Source organism: Etheostoma spectabile, chromosome 7 (genome assembly GCF_008692095.1).
Source record: "Etheostoma spectabile isolate EspeVRDwgs_2016 chromosome 7, UIUC_Espe_1.0, whole genome shotgun sequence".
Taxonomy (NCBI): domain Eukaryota; kingdom Metazoa; phylum Chordata; class Actinopteri; order Perciformes; family Percidae; genus Etheostoma; species Etheostoma spectabile.
In genome coordinates, this window is record NC_045739.1 from 14,756,260 (window position 1) to 14,773,333 (window position 17,074).

Genomic DNA, 17,074 nt, shown 5'->3' on the forward strand with positions numbered 1-17,074 from the left:
AACAGTGGAAGTTAAAGCAAGATCTGGAAGACCAAAAAAAATATCAGACAGAACTGCTCACAGGATTGTGAGAAAAGCAGGTCCAAACCCATGTTTGACTGAAAGATCCATCCAGAAAGACCTGGCAGACACTGGAGTTGTGGTACACCATTCCACTATAAAGAGATACTTGTACAAACATGGTCTTCATGGAAGAGTCATCAGAAGAAAACCTCTTCTACATCCTCACCACAAAAATCAGCGTTTGAAGTTTGCTAATGAACATATAGACAAGCCTGATGCATTGTGGAAACAAGTTCTGTGGACCGATGAGGTTAAAATAGAACTTTTTGGCCGGAATGAGCAAAGGTACGTTTGGAGAAGAAAGGACACAGAATTTAATGAAAAGAACATCCGTCCAACTGTTAAGCATGGAGTGGATCAATCATGCTTTGGGGTTGTATTGCAGCCAGTGGCACAGGGAACATTTCACGAGTAGAAGGAAAAATGAATTCAATACAATTTCATTAAATTTTGGACGCTAACTTGATGTCATCTGTGAAAAAGCTGAAGTTAAAGAGAGGATGGCTTCTACAAATGGATAATGATCGTAAACACACCTCAAAATCCACGGTGGATTACATCAAGAGGCGTAAACTGAAGGTTTTGCCATGGCCTTCACAATCTCCTGACCTCAACCTAAATACTGAATTTTAAAAATATCAAATTTTGGTTTTACAAGGGGGCCACATGTATAAATGCTATTTGATAAGACTATGTTGAACAATAGATGGTGGTAGAAGTAATATTAAAATAGAACAGGGAGGTCAAATTTTTTTCGCACTTAGTTCAACTCTACATTATCTGGCTTACTAGGTTAATTAATGTCATCATTACATTTCCATCCCTCACAGTTCAATTTCCAGGTGTTAATTGGATTGACGTGTTAAACCTTATTTCGTGCATGTGATGCCTGTCTTTTATACACCAAGGGACAAACATCTATGAATAGGTTAACTACCATCCATAGAGTTTGGATGGGCTATCTTTTTTTGAGTCAGTCTCATCATGTTTAAGCCCTCAGTAAATAGTAATGAAGCCAGAAATAGCCCTGATTTAGCCTTGTACTCCCTTCTCACGCTCATATAAATAAACACACATGCATTTATGCTCAGTGATCTGTTCAAGCACGTGCACCTCCACACGCAAAGGCCACTCTGTCACAAACAAACCTATATACACAAGAGTTTTGTCTTTGTTTTACACACAAACACATACAGTCTGTCTATAATGTACGTCCATCCAACATTTTCATGCACACACGTCTCTATTTCTGTCCTTGTTTATATGACATGCTACATCAGAGCCTTGGCAGCCCTGCCTCAATTTAGAGTTCCATTTATGGTGTTGATGATGAATTATTAAAATCACCAGGACATTTCTTTTTCGAGCCCCCCTTTTCATGAAATTGAGGTGAACGGAGAAATTACAATGACTCTAATCATCGCTGCAATTCTCTGCTATTAAAACAAAGGCTTGTGCAAGATAGAAAACCAGATAATGAATGCATGGAGGAGGGCAGACAATGGAGCAAACCAAACGTGGGCTTTTGTGAAATGGAAATGGGGAGGCTGACGGGCGCTTTTAAAAGGCCGACCAGAGAGATACACAATCAAAAGCACATTTCCAGCTGGCAGGGGCAGAAGGAGAGAATTCTGTTGATAAATAGATGTGTCATAGTGTTAAAGGCAGATCCTGCACCTTTAAGACTGTGTGAATGTTTATGGTAAGAGGGTTCAATGTAGCACTTGGCAACATGACAACACACCTAAAACAATAAATAAAACAAAAATGAAGTTGAGTCACAAAATATGGAGCAATAATCTTTATCATAAATATGAATGTTAATCAATTTAATGTTTTGTGCTTTGACTATGATTTTAATGGCTCCTCTGTTAAATTCCCACTCACTGACAAGCTGACTTTATCTCGCAGAATAGTTGGACGAGTTTTAAAGGGATCATCACAGAGACAATCAGGGTGTGTGGCTGGCGCCAGGAAAAAATTTAAATTTGCTGAGTTAAACAGATGGCCTTTGAGTACAGTGTTTGCATATAAACAGTGTCTGGATCTTGGCATTCTGCCAAGCCAGAACAAACAGCAGGCGTCTCTCTCCTGTCTGCAGGTAAAAATGCACACTTTACATTCCGACATTAAGTGCTGGGTCAGCCAGAAAAAGATGTCCAGGGACGCTGTAGATTTATTAGCATTCAGCCCTCAGTGCTTAAGGCTTATGTGCAGATACAGCAAAGACTTTAATACAATTAAAAGATACTGATGTGCCAAATTGCCAAATAAAGGACAATGTCTCTCATGCTGTGAGCTTTTCCAAAGTCACAGGTGTCACTGACTGAAGGTTTGTGAATATCAGGACAAAAACAGAGAAACAGAAGATGAAATTACTGAATAAAAAGTGAAGAGATAACATAGTCTGTGACCATTAAATTGGGATGTGATGAGGAATCTGCCATTTGTATTTGCATAAAGTTTCACTGCAAAATAACTGGAGAATAACATTTAGTCAGGGGTGAAAGTAATGAATTATATTGAGTTGAGTTTTTAAATTTTTATACATACTTATTTAACTTATTTTGATAGCCTGTGAAACTTTACTCTGTAAAGTACATTTTATATTTAATTTAGTTTTTTATTCAGTAAGTTGTCCAAGGGCAAGTTTTCAATTAGGTCTTTATCAGCCCCACAAAACTGAAAAAGGTGTACAGACTCTAAATGTATCAGCAGAACCATATCCATGGCCGGATATGTTCACCACACAAAATCGGGACTAAGAAACCAAAATTCTAAATAAACCTTTGTAAGGTACACCACCATACTTAGTGGACACACCAAACAATCTATGTTTAACTCTCAATATGTGTAAGACCTGTATAAATTTAATATATGTGGCTATAACAAATCTCATCGAGATCTCATCGCTGCTTTGTGGAGATGATGCGGTCCTGATGGCAACATCGGTCAGTGACCTTCAGCACTCACTGGATCAATTCACTGCCTAGTGTGAAGCGGCTGGGTAGGGAATGAGTCCTTACTCTAAGTGAAGGAGTTCAAGTTTGGGAGTGAGGAGACAATGGAGCAGGAGATTGGCCAGAGAATCGGTGCAGTGGGGAGGTATCACACTTACTTTATCGCACCGTTGTGACAAAAAGAGAGCCGAGTCAAAATGCAAAGCTTCTGATCTACCCGTCAATTTTCAATCCTACCCTCACCTATGGTCATAAAGGCTGGGTCATGACAGAAAGAACAAGATCCAAGCGGTCGAAATGTGTTTCCATAGTACGGTGACTGGAGTCTCCCTTAGAGATGGGGTGAAAAGCTCAGCCATCAATGAGGAACTTGGAGTAGAGTTGCTGCTCCTTTGCGTCAAAAGAAGCCAGTTGAGGTGATTTGGGCATCTGGTAAAGATGCCCCCTGGGGAGGTTTTCTAGGCACTTTCAGCTGGGGGAAGGCCTTGAGGAAGACCCAGGACTAGGTGGAAAGATTATATCTCCCTTACATCTCCCCTGCTAGAGCTGCTGCCCACACAACCCTGACCCCAGAATTGTGGATGACGATGGAAGGATGGATGGATAACAAGTCATACAAACCATACAATGACATATGCCATTTTTTCCTTTAATACGACCCATAGGAGAGTTTCATAAATAAGTGTCCCTAGCGGTGGCAGGCAATACAAGCTACAGGAGGGTTTTCTGTCCTCATTCCTAAACGTTACAGTTGCGGTTTTAAACATGTTATTAACGTTGTGAAAGGGCTGCAGTTTGGTTAGGTTTAGACAAAAATACTTTGCAAAGTTTGCTACCAAATATGGGATTTGTTACAATACTTTACTTCCGTGTGTACGGACATGACAGATATACGCCCAACAGATTTCCCACCATAGACAAAAAGCACAGGGGAGACCCTTTGTTTTTCTCACTATGCCTCTAGAGTCGGTACTCACTCCAAAGCTAATCACCGCCACCCTCTCACTATTAATGAATAAATGGTACCAACCTTAAGAGCAGGGACAGGCAGAGGCTTGTTGTCCTTGTCCAGGGAGATGAAGGTGAAGAAGGCAGAGACAGCACGATATTTCTGTTTCTTTGCCTCCATCAGCGAGGAAGCATCTACCAACACTTCAATTTCCATAGACTTATTACTGACGAATGTGAGTCGCCCTGTCACTGTCACCACGCAGCCTTGGAAAGATGAGGAAAAAGAGGAGAAAAATATGTTTGACGTTCATGCAGTATCCTGATTTTGTAGTCGTATGCTGCCATAAAGACATTTTCATTTTAGTAAGGACATTCCTTTAATTTTGAGTTAATATTTTTCCTCAAGAGCACTTTAATGGTTTATAATTATGTTTTATTCAAGCTATTCTGTCCTTCAGCCACTCATAGAAAATTAATCTTATTTAAAATTTTACAAGAGTAAAAAAAGAAGTTGCAAGAGTGTTAAAAAAACAAACAGAAGTTTAAAATCACCTGAAATCTTTAAGTGAACAGAAATATATTTACAACAAATAATGTAAGCTAAAAGGACCATCATGTGAAGTTACATAGAACACAAACTGGACATGAAATAAGTTGATATAGTCAGCCGAGGAAAATGTAGGATCTGCTCTTGCATCTATTTCACATTGTTGCATCATGAACCTCTTGAAATCTGTCCTGCCGAGAAGGTCAGCAGAGTGAAGCAGGCTGATGGTCTCCAACTGGATGAATTTAAGAAACTACGGCCAATCAAACTCTCCGACAGCAAGATTTTCAGCTGGATACCAAGTTGGACCGTTGAAAATTAAGCTTGTTTTTTGTTTTTGTAAGACAGAAAAGTTAGAAAACATGTCAAAAATGAATTTGCATTTTAGTTAAAATCGTTTTAAAGCTGTTAATGTTTACAACCAAATATTAAGAGTACACATCATGGTCACTGGTGCAGAGCATTTGCTACCCTTTCATCTGATTTTATCCTGAGCCACATCTAATCCATCTAATGCTTTTGATTCATCAAAAAATTAGTGCTCTTCTCCTTTTGTCACTGCAGGGAGGTGAAAAAAAACAGCTAGTCAACTAATAGGACTGGGCATGGCTGATGTGTTTCTTTATTCTATTTGATGTGTTTGTACTGTATTATTACTGCTGTTGCCATAGCGACGAGGCTAGGTGTTATCCCTGCAGTATGAGACAGATCTCGGGTCTATGGCTGAAACATTCAAAGTCTACTAAAGGCTACCACTACAGGCAATTGAGAGTTTGAAGATGTCGTAAAAACAGACGCCCACATTGATTGATCAAATGATTAAAGCGACCTATGTTTACATTTTACATTACATTACAAAAGACCTCTTGATCATGAAAATAATGGAGGTAGCCTACTTTGTCAGTAGCCAGGCAGAAGTACTGCCACAAAAGAGAGGATGATGGACTTAAGGGTTGGGTGTAAAAAGTGTTTGACTTTAACACCAGAGATCATGGTGATCTCATACAAAGATTCAGCTCGATTCAAGGAAGTGGATGTGGGATGTGAAATGTGGGAGTTATAGACAAAAACAGTAGTACTAGTTGTACATATGTGTAATTTTTGTTTTTTGCGGTCCATGAACCATTATGTTCTTCACTGTAAATTTGATGTTGCTTACAAAAGTGAATCCAAACCTGTGTCCCATAAGCCACGCCCATTTTGACGAATCAGTACCCCACTCTAGGCGTTGCCTCAGGAGTGGCCCTAGACGGTACCCTCAAAATTTCGTAAAATTTGGAGAAGCCGTTCATGAGATATAAACTTTTTGTGCTTGTACAAATTAGTTTTGCCGCGTCAGAGGGTCATGCCAAAAAAGATTTTGCATTGAAAGGTTTCATTTTGGCCGAGATATGACAAAGTTTGTGTTTTTTGTAGCTTGCAATGCAAATTTGTTCCTGCGTAATTTGCTCAATTTCTATCCAATACATTTTTTATTATAACTTTTTTGTCAGGTATGTCTGGAGATGCTACATTCCAAGTTTTGTACAGATCGGTCACACAGCCTAGGAGGAGTTTGAAAATGTTTGCAATAAATCACAATTTTTCACGTATAAAAGTCTAGGCGGAAATCTGCGTGGCCTATATCATGATATTCAGCTAAATTCAGGGAACGTGTGGATATGTGTATTTTTATTGTGCGATGGACGGTTTGGAAGTTATAAGACCAAACACATTGTTTCCTGCTATAGTGCCACCTAGCAGTGGAAGTGGCTGAATATTTTTGTCCCAGGTCCCTGCAGGGATCTGGACCAGTACTGTAAAAGGCAACCCTAAATATTAGCAAATGTAACACCTACTGTTACTAAATTTGTGTTGCTGCCCTTGGCTACCAATCTTAAAACATTTTCAACAGACTTCCTTTGACACCTTTTCAAAATCAAAGTGTGAGAATACTTTTGGCCATTTGCTTGAACAGGAAAAAATGTCTGGCTCTCTTTTGTCTGGCTCTGTCCAACCTCTTTTTGCCAAACAGAATGCCATTATGAAAAAAAATGTCTGTAAACAGTCTTTACTGTCAGTAAAACTATTAACAGGAAATACTTTCAAACAAAGTCAATTATTGTGTGTGATGTCATCCCAGTGTAAAGGCTAAGGGTCAGGCTGGGAGGGCCAGAGAAGGAGATATTGTTGCAAACATGCAGTGGGCCACACAACACCGAGGCAAACAAGGAAGAAAGGAATAGTTTGGGAATTAATATGCACCTTGTGACCAACATTTATTGGAATAAAAAGGCCCTATCTTGGAGTCTGTCTAATTCTTATGATATTGTACCTCTTTGACTCTGCAACATTGTTTTTATTATGGTTGCACAATATATATATTTTTTATTGTCATTGCGATATCATGTGTCACAAGATACATTGCAAAAGGCTGCAACATTTCGCGAGAGACAATGAGATATTTTATGTTAGTTGAAAGAAAGAAAAGTAGATAACTGCACTTAAAAATGGAACTGTCGGGGGCCTGGATAGCTCAGTTGGTAGAGCAGGCGCCCATATATAGAGGTTTACTCCTCGACGCGGCGGGCCCGGGTTTGACTCTGGCCTGTGGCCCTTTGCTGCAAGTCATTCTCCCCTCCCTCTCCCTTTTAATGTCTTCAGCTGTCCTGTCAATAAAGGCCTAAAATGTCCAAAAGAAATTATATATAAAAAAAGGAACTATCATTCTTTTTAGTTGTGCCTTTTAATATTCAATTCAATGTTCAATTTCTGTAATAAAAAAAGACTTCCTTGCATTGGTTTAAAAATTAACAAATTGTTGTACTAAAGCAGAATACTGAAAGTAGCAGAAATGCAGAATTGAGTAGTATCTGTTTATTTACTGCAATTAATATCGTTGTTACTATTTTCAGCAACGTTATCGCATAGTGCATATTTTCCTCATATCGTGAAGCCCTTGTTTTTATCGCCTTCAACAGCGATAACTGTTTTTTCTGCTTTTTGAATCTAAATATGTCATCTACATCTGTCATGGCCCAATGCTTAGACATGACTCTCTCAACTTTGGGACTGAGGTTCAGGCAGTATTCTGGTGGAAAATATGACAGCTCTAAATTACATATTTCTAGTGAGTGATATAACAAACTGGTTACTAAGCGATAGCTTTATTCTTACCCCTCTTATCAAATAGGTGTGAAGAAATGACATCACCATTTTCAGAGAGCTTACACGCTAAGACATTTGAGAAATAACATCAAGGTGATGAGTGAAGAATTGTAAAAAGGTGATTTAGTGCAATGATTGTATAAGAAATCAGGATGAGGTATGTTACATTAATTTCCATGCAGCACATACACTGAAAGTATTTATGCTCTTGCTGGTTTTTGAGTGTTTTTACACGTTACCGCCAGCACCGGGTCCAGTCTCATTCAGATAAACTATCTCCAGCAAAGATGTATTAGGCTCGGTGAAGCCTTCTCTGCTCAATGACACACAAAAAATGATGCCTTGGTGAGACTGGGTGAGTTTTTTAAAGACCTTCAGGATTAATAATTGATGTCTGCAGAGGATAGATCTTGGACTTGTGCAGCATTGAAGGTCAGCCAACCTGAAAAATTGGCAGAGTCCCACCTCTGAAGATCTGTTTGATACAGCTAATCTGCTGTCAGGAGAATCCATGCCAGTGTCTCGTGTTGAATGCTCTAAGCACTTTCTACTGCAATAGGTGAAAAGTGACAACATTTCTCAGCTTCTGAAAACAAAAAGAAATCTACCCTACTCATCTTCATCTCATCTTTTGTCCTACATTTTTTCTCTTTTCACAGAGACCTTCCTGGAAATTGTTTGCATTAGCGAGTGGCCAAAGAAGGGAAGAAGGCATCACAGATGAAATACCAGCACAAATCACATGCTCTCTCTCCAGTCTGTCCTTCTTTACTACTTATTTGGAATACCTATTTGTTTATGTTGTACTTGTACTAGGGCTGCAATATGAGGAAACTATGCGATAGGCTATAATGTTGTTGAAAATGACAAAAACAATATAACTTGCGTTAAGCAGACGTTGGATATTTGAGTTTGGCTGACACAGGAACTCTCTGGGTGTCTTTTGCGGTGTGTTGCAGCCTTTTGCGATGTGTTTGGTGCGCCAGTTGATATAACGATATAAAAAATAAAAATAAATAACAATATATTATGCAGCCTTAAAGGAGAAGTCCGGGTCACAACTTAACTTTTATGCCTTTCTGTTACATCTACTGCAGTCAAATTCACTGTGTTCACTTGGAAGAAATAACTGCACATTTAGAGGCTAAAAACATGTTTAAAACTTGCCCTGTTTAAGCCTGTTGGGTGCTAACCCTAGCAGGAGGATAACTCGGTTTAGACAGCACCAATTTTTTTCATTTGTCTCGCTACTGACAGCACTATAAATTAAAAAAAAAAAAAACAGAGCTACATGTTCAAATCGACCGGAATTCTCCTTTAACTTCTACTAAAATTTATTTTGGTCTGAAAAGGTTTTATGTAGAAATGTTAACTTTATATTAGTAACTTAACTGTATTTACTCTTTATTTATTTATCTGTATGTTTGTTTTGCTTTATTCTTGTAATCTTTATGTATATACTTTGTTAGTTTCATCACTATGAAAGTGTTTATTTAAAATGTGTCTGCATAACATATAATGGATGGGATGTGTAAGCAGCCAGACACGAAATTAAACAATTCACACAATCATTTCCTCATTCATTCACCAGCAAAAATCACATGATCATGCAGGATCAATTGAAGTACCAATTAATGAACAAGAACATTATTGTAATTTACTCATTATGCAACACTGGTTCCTTTATTTCTTTCTCTCACCTTTAGCATTCTATTTTTTCTCCCTGAAATCTTTCATCCAACATTCACCTTTTGAAGTTGTACGTATGTCTTTCTTCTTATTCTTTGTACCACTGAGCATTTAGCTGTAGTGGATAATGGAGAAGAGGACTGGCTGAACACTCATGTGGTTAATCAACGGCACCTCACTGACACTATTCTCATTGTCAATTAATGTACATTATTGTTCAATGCTTAAGTAATTTTTGCAAAGTCTGTGTTTAGAGGGGTTGGAAAATTAAACGCTTTTCTCTGTAGACGCAAACAAGAAAAAACACTTATAAACAAGTGTAACAATAAATAAGTGACTCACAAACTGTGACATGAGTGAAGCCATTTTCTAATGTTTAAACATAGAAAATGACTTCATTCAAGCTGGAGTTAGATAATAATTTTAAGTATTCATACTTCTTTGCCAATGAAAAACAATCCACTCAACACATATGTCAATTCAGTGTGACATTGATGCTTTAGCTCTCACACAGCCTGGGATCTTGGGGCTATGTTTATTCAAACATTTCATCTCAAAACATGGAAAAAGACCTTGATGTCATAATCCTAAATGCAAAGACGCAATCCAGGAAAACCTTCACTGTCTTCATTGTAAACAGTAAATGAAGTGAAAAATGAGTTGTATGATAAGAAAACATCAGTAATTAACAACAACAACAAAAATACATAGAAACATAATTATGAATATTATATTCAATTTCTGACAATAGATCCTCCCTTAAACCTACACAATGCTTAAACTAAATACTCATTTTATAATTTTTTAATCATAGTTTTTGCATACATTCATAGCAGATGCAATTACCTTCTAAATTGTTTTTAAATGTGTCAATTCATTATTCAATCATTTAACCCCTTCTCTAAGTATTACGGTTAGCACATAGCCTAAACTCTGCTTTATTTATCCATAGAGTACATTCAGGTCTTTTGTGTTTTCTTCTCACTGATGATAATTGTTTACATTGTAAACCAGCTCTGCAGTTATATTTCTACAGCTGGACCCAATGAGAATGAAAATCTGTACGGGTCCTCCAAAAACATATAAACAAATCATCTGAACATCCTCTACATAACAGACAGACCTCAGTCTGTTTAATGTTCTCGGTCTTAACTTTCCATCTCACTGTCTTTAATGTTCATTATGTCTGTCTCTTCTGGTGTGTGGTCCTCTAGCTTCCCAGAAGTTTGTATGGCATGTGCATAAATGTCTGCCTTTCAGTGATTTTCCCCAGAATGTCTTTCATCAGTCTACCTGATCTCCTTGCATCCAGCTGATTTTTACTACATATCAATGGACTAATGGTAGCTAATTATTATGGTTGTGTGCTTCTTGCCTAAGTTTGGCTTCTCAGGCGGATCCTACCATCTTAGCCAAAATTGACAAAGGCCAATTAAACCACATATCCTCCACTTTGACATCTATAGTATAGAGGTTATGGTGGCAGTACCCTCCCTGTGAGGAAATCATGCAAAGGGCTCAGTTTAGGACCCACTAAATAATGTTATAATACACTCATGATAACATTAGAACATCTGCTGTCAGTGGACAATTATCATTCATAGATTTCTCAACGTGTTATTGTTAAATGTTGGTGACAAATGATTAATTTAGAAACGGGTCGTTCTGCTCTTTAATTGTGAAGGACTGGCTGTAGAAAACAATTAGAAAAAAAACATACCATAAAAGGAAAATAATTATCCAAAGGTGCAGCCTTTTGGGGGGAGCTATTTTGGGATGTTTGTTTTATGTGAAACTTGATCATTCTTTTCCTAAACACACCTTTTTTAGTTTTCTGTCTGACCACCTTTTCTTTCCAAGTGGGACTTCTACTGGTGACATAACACCTAAGTCACTGTGGAAGCCAGGGGAAATCATGTCACCACCACCTAACCTCAGAGGACAGACGGAGGCAGCAACTGGAGTGACTAGAAGCAGCTAAAAGAAGTGGACATGGATCTCAACCAATCGGTACTGTTCAGTTTTCTGGTCCTGAAAACCAGGAATATGTGTTTAAAATTGTTTATTGTTCAAACATGACCTCTCTCACATCCTTCTCAGCCACTCACTCTTTACTCAGGCCTCCTTGAAAAAATGCTTTTAGTAAAATCCTGCTTGAATAAAAATCAGCTGTATTTTAACATGAATGTACTGTAAACAATTTACAGCTGATCTGGCACACTTGTGTTGAGCTGTGAAGTGTATAAACTTTCCTTTCATTCATGTTTAAACAATGGGGAGAGATGTAGCTGGTGTTAACATTATATCCCGGGATAATCATAACATCTGAATGTTAGCAATGGATGTCTGGATGACAATGTCGCCAGCACATGAACAGATAAAAGAGAAACACTGAAACCAATAAATGTTATACACGGTTCTACACAACTTTAAAAGGCTGCTTTCAGTCCCTTGACATATTTAGATTCCATCAAATGACAAATGAACAAACTGGTTACAATATATTTTTTATAAATGAAGTTTTCTGGCCCTCACTCTTACAGTCTAAATGCTGTTTGCCCTTTGAAATTTTCTCTTAATAACTTAACTCTTTAATAATCCTTATCTAAAAGCATTTCATAACTCAGCAGTAAAATATTCAGTTATTATTATTATTATGAATCAGTTAAGAAACATGCACTGCATGTCAAATTTTAACATTCCTCTTGTTCTGATCAAGTTTGTCTGTAGGTATGTATCTGTAGAAGAGTTCCTTCTTGGATTGATGTACTTTATCCAAACTGTGCTGCCAAAAAACCTTAAACCCAGCGTTTAACTGTCAGAAGTATAAATTCTGAGGGGACACTTCTACCCATCAAGACTGAAAGGTTAAGTGGATACTGGTGTTGTCAAAACCCTTAAATGCACTTTATAATAAGAGGCTTAGAATTTGTCTATATGGAAATCTTGACTTCACAGACTGAGAGTTGTTGTGGTAAATAGAGTACACATAATTTCTCAATTTAACAGTGAGGAAACAGCTCAGAGACAAAGCTTGGTAATGGAAATTAGATAATTCATAACAATAGTGTGTTTTTCCAGATGTAGCGACAGCCCAGTTTAAAACAACACTGTCTAAGGCTTATTTTATAGACTGCTGAGTGTTTCCACTTTTTCATGTATTTGTTTTTTTCCCTTAATGGGCAAGAGGCATCAGTTAAAGAAAAGCAGCATCATGAAACTTCTTACAGTACATGTTTTAAAAAGGTAGCCTACATATCCTTCAACCCGTGGATATTTTTATGTTTCAGTGACTTAAGCTCTTAGTGTATTCTCTATGTCATCCTTACCTTTGTTGATCTTGCGATGGAAGTTGATGGCTTCCACAGAGGCAGTGACAATGTTGGTGTTGCAGTGTCGAAAAGCCACAATGCCGGCGACCTCATCCATCAGCTTCATGGTCACGCCTGTTCCAGACACACACACAGTTTTGTACATACAGACTTTTGAAAGATATACAGTGGATTCATACTGGAACATTAATAGACACTTTCTATGCATGTCTTGTGGAAAATCACAAAAGTGGTTATTAACATATCTGATTATTGTATTTTATATAAAATTAAAATTGTATTATTTTTAGCTGTGTGAACTCTTTACCTCTGTTTTGATGTATTATTCCCCAAAATGTTGAACTATTCCTTTAGCCATAAGGGTGATTATTTTCCTTTTTTTCCCTTTTTAGATGCCTAAATATAACCAGTCCTTCACCATATTGCAGGTCACAGAACACTGTTTTGTAACAATCTATGAATCAATTTGAGTCAAGTGCTCACCTTTTAGAATGTAAAAGCAGTTTACTTTAAAATAAGAGACTTATCCATATAGAAATCTTGATCAACCCCAGACTGAGAGTCTGTGTAAATACAGTATAAATGATTTCTCACTTTAATAGTGAGGAAACAGCTCAGAAACAAAGCTACGTAATGGAAAATAGTTCAATCATAACAATTAAGTGTTTTATTGATGTATTGGCAGCCCTACAAAACACAACTGGTCTTGATTAGCAGCAGTGTGACAGTTGGGTAACATTGGCTAGCCCAATTTAAAACAATCCTGTCTGAGGTTGAAGTATAGACTGCTCATGTAATTTTTATAGAGTGCCGGTCATTAATGGGCAAAAAGGCAAAAGTTAAAGAAAAGCAGCATCATAAAAAACTTCCTGCAGCCTATTACCAACACCACAGTATGTGTTGTGTATGTTTTGGTGAGGTACATTAAAATATTGTATCTTTAGGCTAGAGGATATGTAACTGCCAGTGTCACAGAGTTAGATGCTTGTGTTTGTTGTGTGTGACTAATACATTTAGCCTTAACTTGACAAAAAAGTTGGAACTATAGATTATGCTGCCACAGAGGTCTGAAAAGGGGGATCTGGGCACACTGAACCAGTGCCTCAACACATCGCCTTCATCTGAAGAAAACTTACTGATTGTTGACATCATACATGCTGCGTGTTATTAAAAGTTTTTTTTTTTTATAACTGTGTGCTCTAGATCTGAAGGTTGTTTAATAATTTATACTCTGCAATGAACAATTATTATTAGAAACACTTACCAGCCACCTTTCAAACTGACAGGAGGTGAGTATTTGATACTAAAATGATAAATGTTGTGTGAAGTATCACTTTAAAGATGTTAGATCACATCAAATATCCATCCTAAAAGTATGTACATAACACTTGTACCAATTCCCACACTAAAAGCTTGCAAATGATTTGAAGGGCAAGAAAGCACTTTAAGCAGGAACTCCAACTTACAGATTTTAGCTTTGAAAGCCATTGTTTCCCCTCAGAAAGTGGACACAGAGGTATTCACACAAATCTACATCTGCATTTCTCTATGTGCCACACATATGGCCATGTCAGCTTGTGTCATTTGTGAAGGAAACAGATGTTTGTGGGTTTCTCACAGAAAGTGGGACATCTTGTATGGAGTAGGTGGGTTGTAGATGAGAAAAGGAAGGAGGAGGGTGGCATATGTTTCTAATGTCGGAGAAAGTGTGTGTGCATGAGTAATGTGCGTGTGTTTGTGAACGTATGCTCATTTTAAGATATTCAGACAACTACACTTCACTACACACTCCTGTTGCCCCAATCGTCCCCTCTGAGTTGCTTTTGTATCTCTCAGGCCTCAGAAAATCAATGAGTCTGTTTGCTGATGGCTGGTTTGGCCCCAAAAGGCTTCAACCATCTGCACTGTATGACAGCCAAACGTGTGGGCGTACAAACAGAATGTGCTGCTTGCTCCTAAATGCAGCATTCACTGTAAAAATGGGCCTGCTGAGTTGATTAAAAATTAAACATGCCTTTTTCTTTGACATCCTCTCATCCCAAATTGCCAGAGCATCACTTTAACTCAAACTAAAACCCTGTTGATAGCACTGCAATAACGGCTTCTAGCTGAAACACGTTCAGTTTTGCAGACAATTAAAATATGTCTATGTATTTATCTGTGAATGCCAGTGTTGTGTTTCATTGATCAGGGAATTATAATCATTAAAAACACTCTCTGATAAAGGCTGGTAATATGGCTGTAGTTCAGAAAGGTGACATGCCAGGCTTAAAGTGTGTGTGGGCAATGTAATATATCACTTCCTTCCTTAAGGCAGTTGCAGAAGCATTTTTTTTTTTATCCATCTCTGCTATGTTGTGAAAATTGATGGGATCTCACCTAAGATTTAAAATTTCCCCTTGGTACAAGGCAAAGCAGGCTGCTGCTATTTAAAGTCTTGCGTGGTCGTGTCTGAGCATGCCACACTTAATGTTGATGGCTCATGACCTGACGAGATGATAAATGAATGAATGTGATTGTAGAAGAACGCTAAACTGAACAATAAAAAAATTTCAAAATGAAATATTTTGACTTTGAGAACATCGACAAGCTAATAGGTGCTATACAAAAGTTAGTCAGTATTAACACAGCGATAATTAAAAAAAAGAAGAAGACGCCTTTATCCCTTTATTATTTTTTATAATCAATATTTTTACATTAACAAAGGATCACATGTATTGTGAAAGGGTCAATCTACCGTTTTGGACCCTTAACTTTACTGTTTTGGTTCACTCTCATCGTTTCAGAGCAAAAAATTATAAATATCCTCTACCTGCTCAGCGCTACAGCAGACAGACAAAGTTAGCAGCTAAAAGAAAGTGAATATTGGATTTACATTTGGCCGGTGGACGGACACACAACTCCAAATGAATGATAATGTTTCAATACTTTTTGCTAACAAGTTCTACATGTCAAATTAAAAGGAAATATCAATGCTGTGTGGTTTAAGGAAGACTAAAATATTTTTTTATACCAATAACCTATTTTTATCTTGCAAAAGTATATGTTAACTGAGGCATGATTTCCAACTTACTGCCGGTCTTACACTGATGGTCTTGCACATCATTAAAATAAAGTCGGCTTCCCTATTGCCATTGTTAAATTTAACTGTCTCCTTCTCATGGTCCAGTACCTTCCCTCAACTCTGGAAGCTCCCCATGAATAATCTATTTTACTACTGCTCCTATACCAGTCCATACCAGTGTAGTCTTATTTGCTATAAAGTAATAAAACAGGAACAGTTACAAATACAATCTATATATAATAACTGAGCCAGATAAGCTGCTATTAACAATCTATCGCTGTTGGCTTTTTTACACAAATATCACTGTCTGTCTTTATCTCAGAATAGTGCTAAAATAGCAGCTATGGTAGCAGTAGACAGGCATCAGCTGATAAGCTCTGATAATATTAATCCTTGGAACAAAACGACCCTATCTCATTTGATAATCCATTTGCTTATACTGAATGGTAAAAAATGAGATTATATTTTTTTTGTTTCTCTGAAATAGAATGATGGCTCTTATCAGAATGAAATAATCTTTAGGAGGTCATTTGGGGTAAATAAAGGATTCATAAGGGATGGAGAGAAAGCCCCCACTCAGCATGCTATGGTATGAAGTGAATGCTAATGTGCTAAATGGCTAGAATTGAAAAGTCACGAATATCATTTTCTGGCATGACACAAACTCTGTAACTTTGTAAGAAAATAATGTACGGAGGACTTGGTTATTTGTGGAAAGGACTTTAAGACTGTGTAGAGATGTGAGAGTGGGCTCCCGTGGTCTTGTTCCCTGGCTTCCTGGTGTTAGCGGCTCTCCAGATGCCTTGTGAAAACAAGGCTGGTGGGTGTGGGGGGATAATTACCCCAGTTTGCTCATGTTCTTTACTTTACCACACTCCCTTAGAGACTTCCCATGGCCTAAAAGTAGCTATGAGTAGTTAAAAGCTGCAAAGCTGGTTGGTTGAAAACACTGTTGTATAGCTAGTTAGTTCTGTTGGCAGAGCTGAGAGGCAATTACGTACATTAACTGATAAAAGTCTTCATTATCTAAATTGTTGGATTTTTAGTTGTTTATTTTTTCTTACCACACAATTGTCACATTGGGAGAAAGCTTCAGTGATTCCCCAAAATGGTTCATTAGCATTCCGTAATTTCAGAGGAAAATTAATGAATGAATGAATTAATTAGTATATCATAATTTCATTAAGCTGTTGATGTGGTGTATTGTTGTCTGAATTCTAGATTAGTGTTCTGTATGGCTGTAACAATATGCAAAATAAAACCAAAATATCAGCTCCATAAACCTGTGTCGCAGGGTGAGAAGGCCGAATCGCGACCCCCC

General features: G+C 37.6%; 1 protein-coding gene across 2 annotated transcripts in view; it reads right to left on the minus strand.

The window, feature by feature from the left end:
- The window catches only part of acot7 (acyl-CoA thioesterase 7), a 65,807-nt gene that overhangs the window by 15,021 nt on the left and 33,712 nt on the right, over positions 1–17,074 (minus strand). For both annotated transcript variants that reach the window (XM_032521065.1, XM_032521066.1), the window contains 2 exons: positions 12,687–12,803; positions 4,054–4,238 (listed from right to left, as the gene is read on the minus strand). In XM_032521065.1, coding sequence (XP_032376956.1) covers positions 4,054–4,238; positions 12,687–12,803 — 302 coding nt within the window. The remainder of the gene's footprint in view (positions 1–4,053; positions 4,239–12,686; positions 12,804–17,074) is intronic.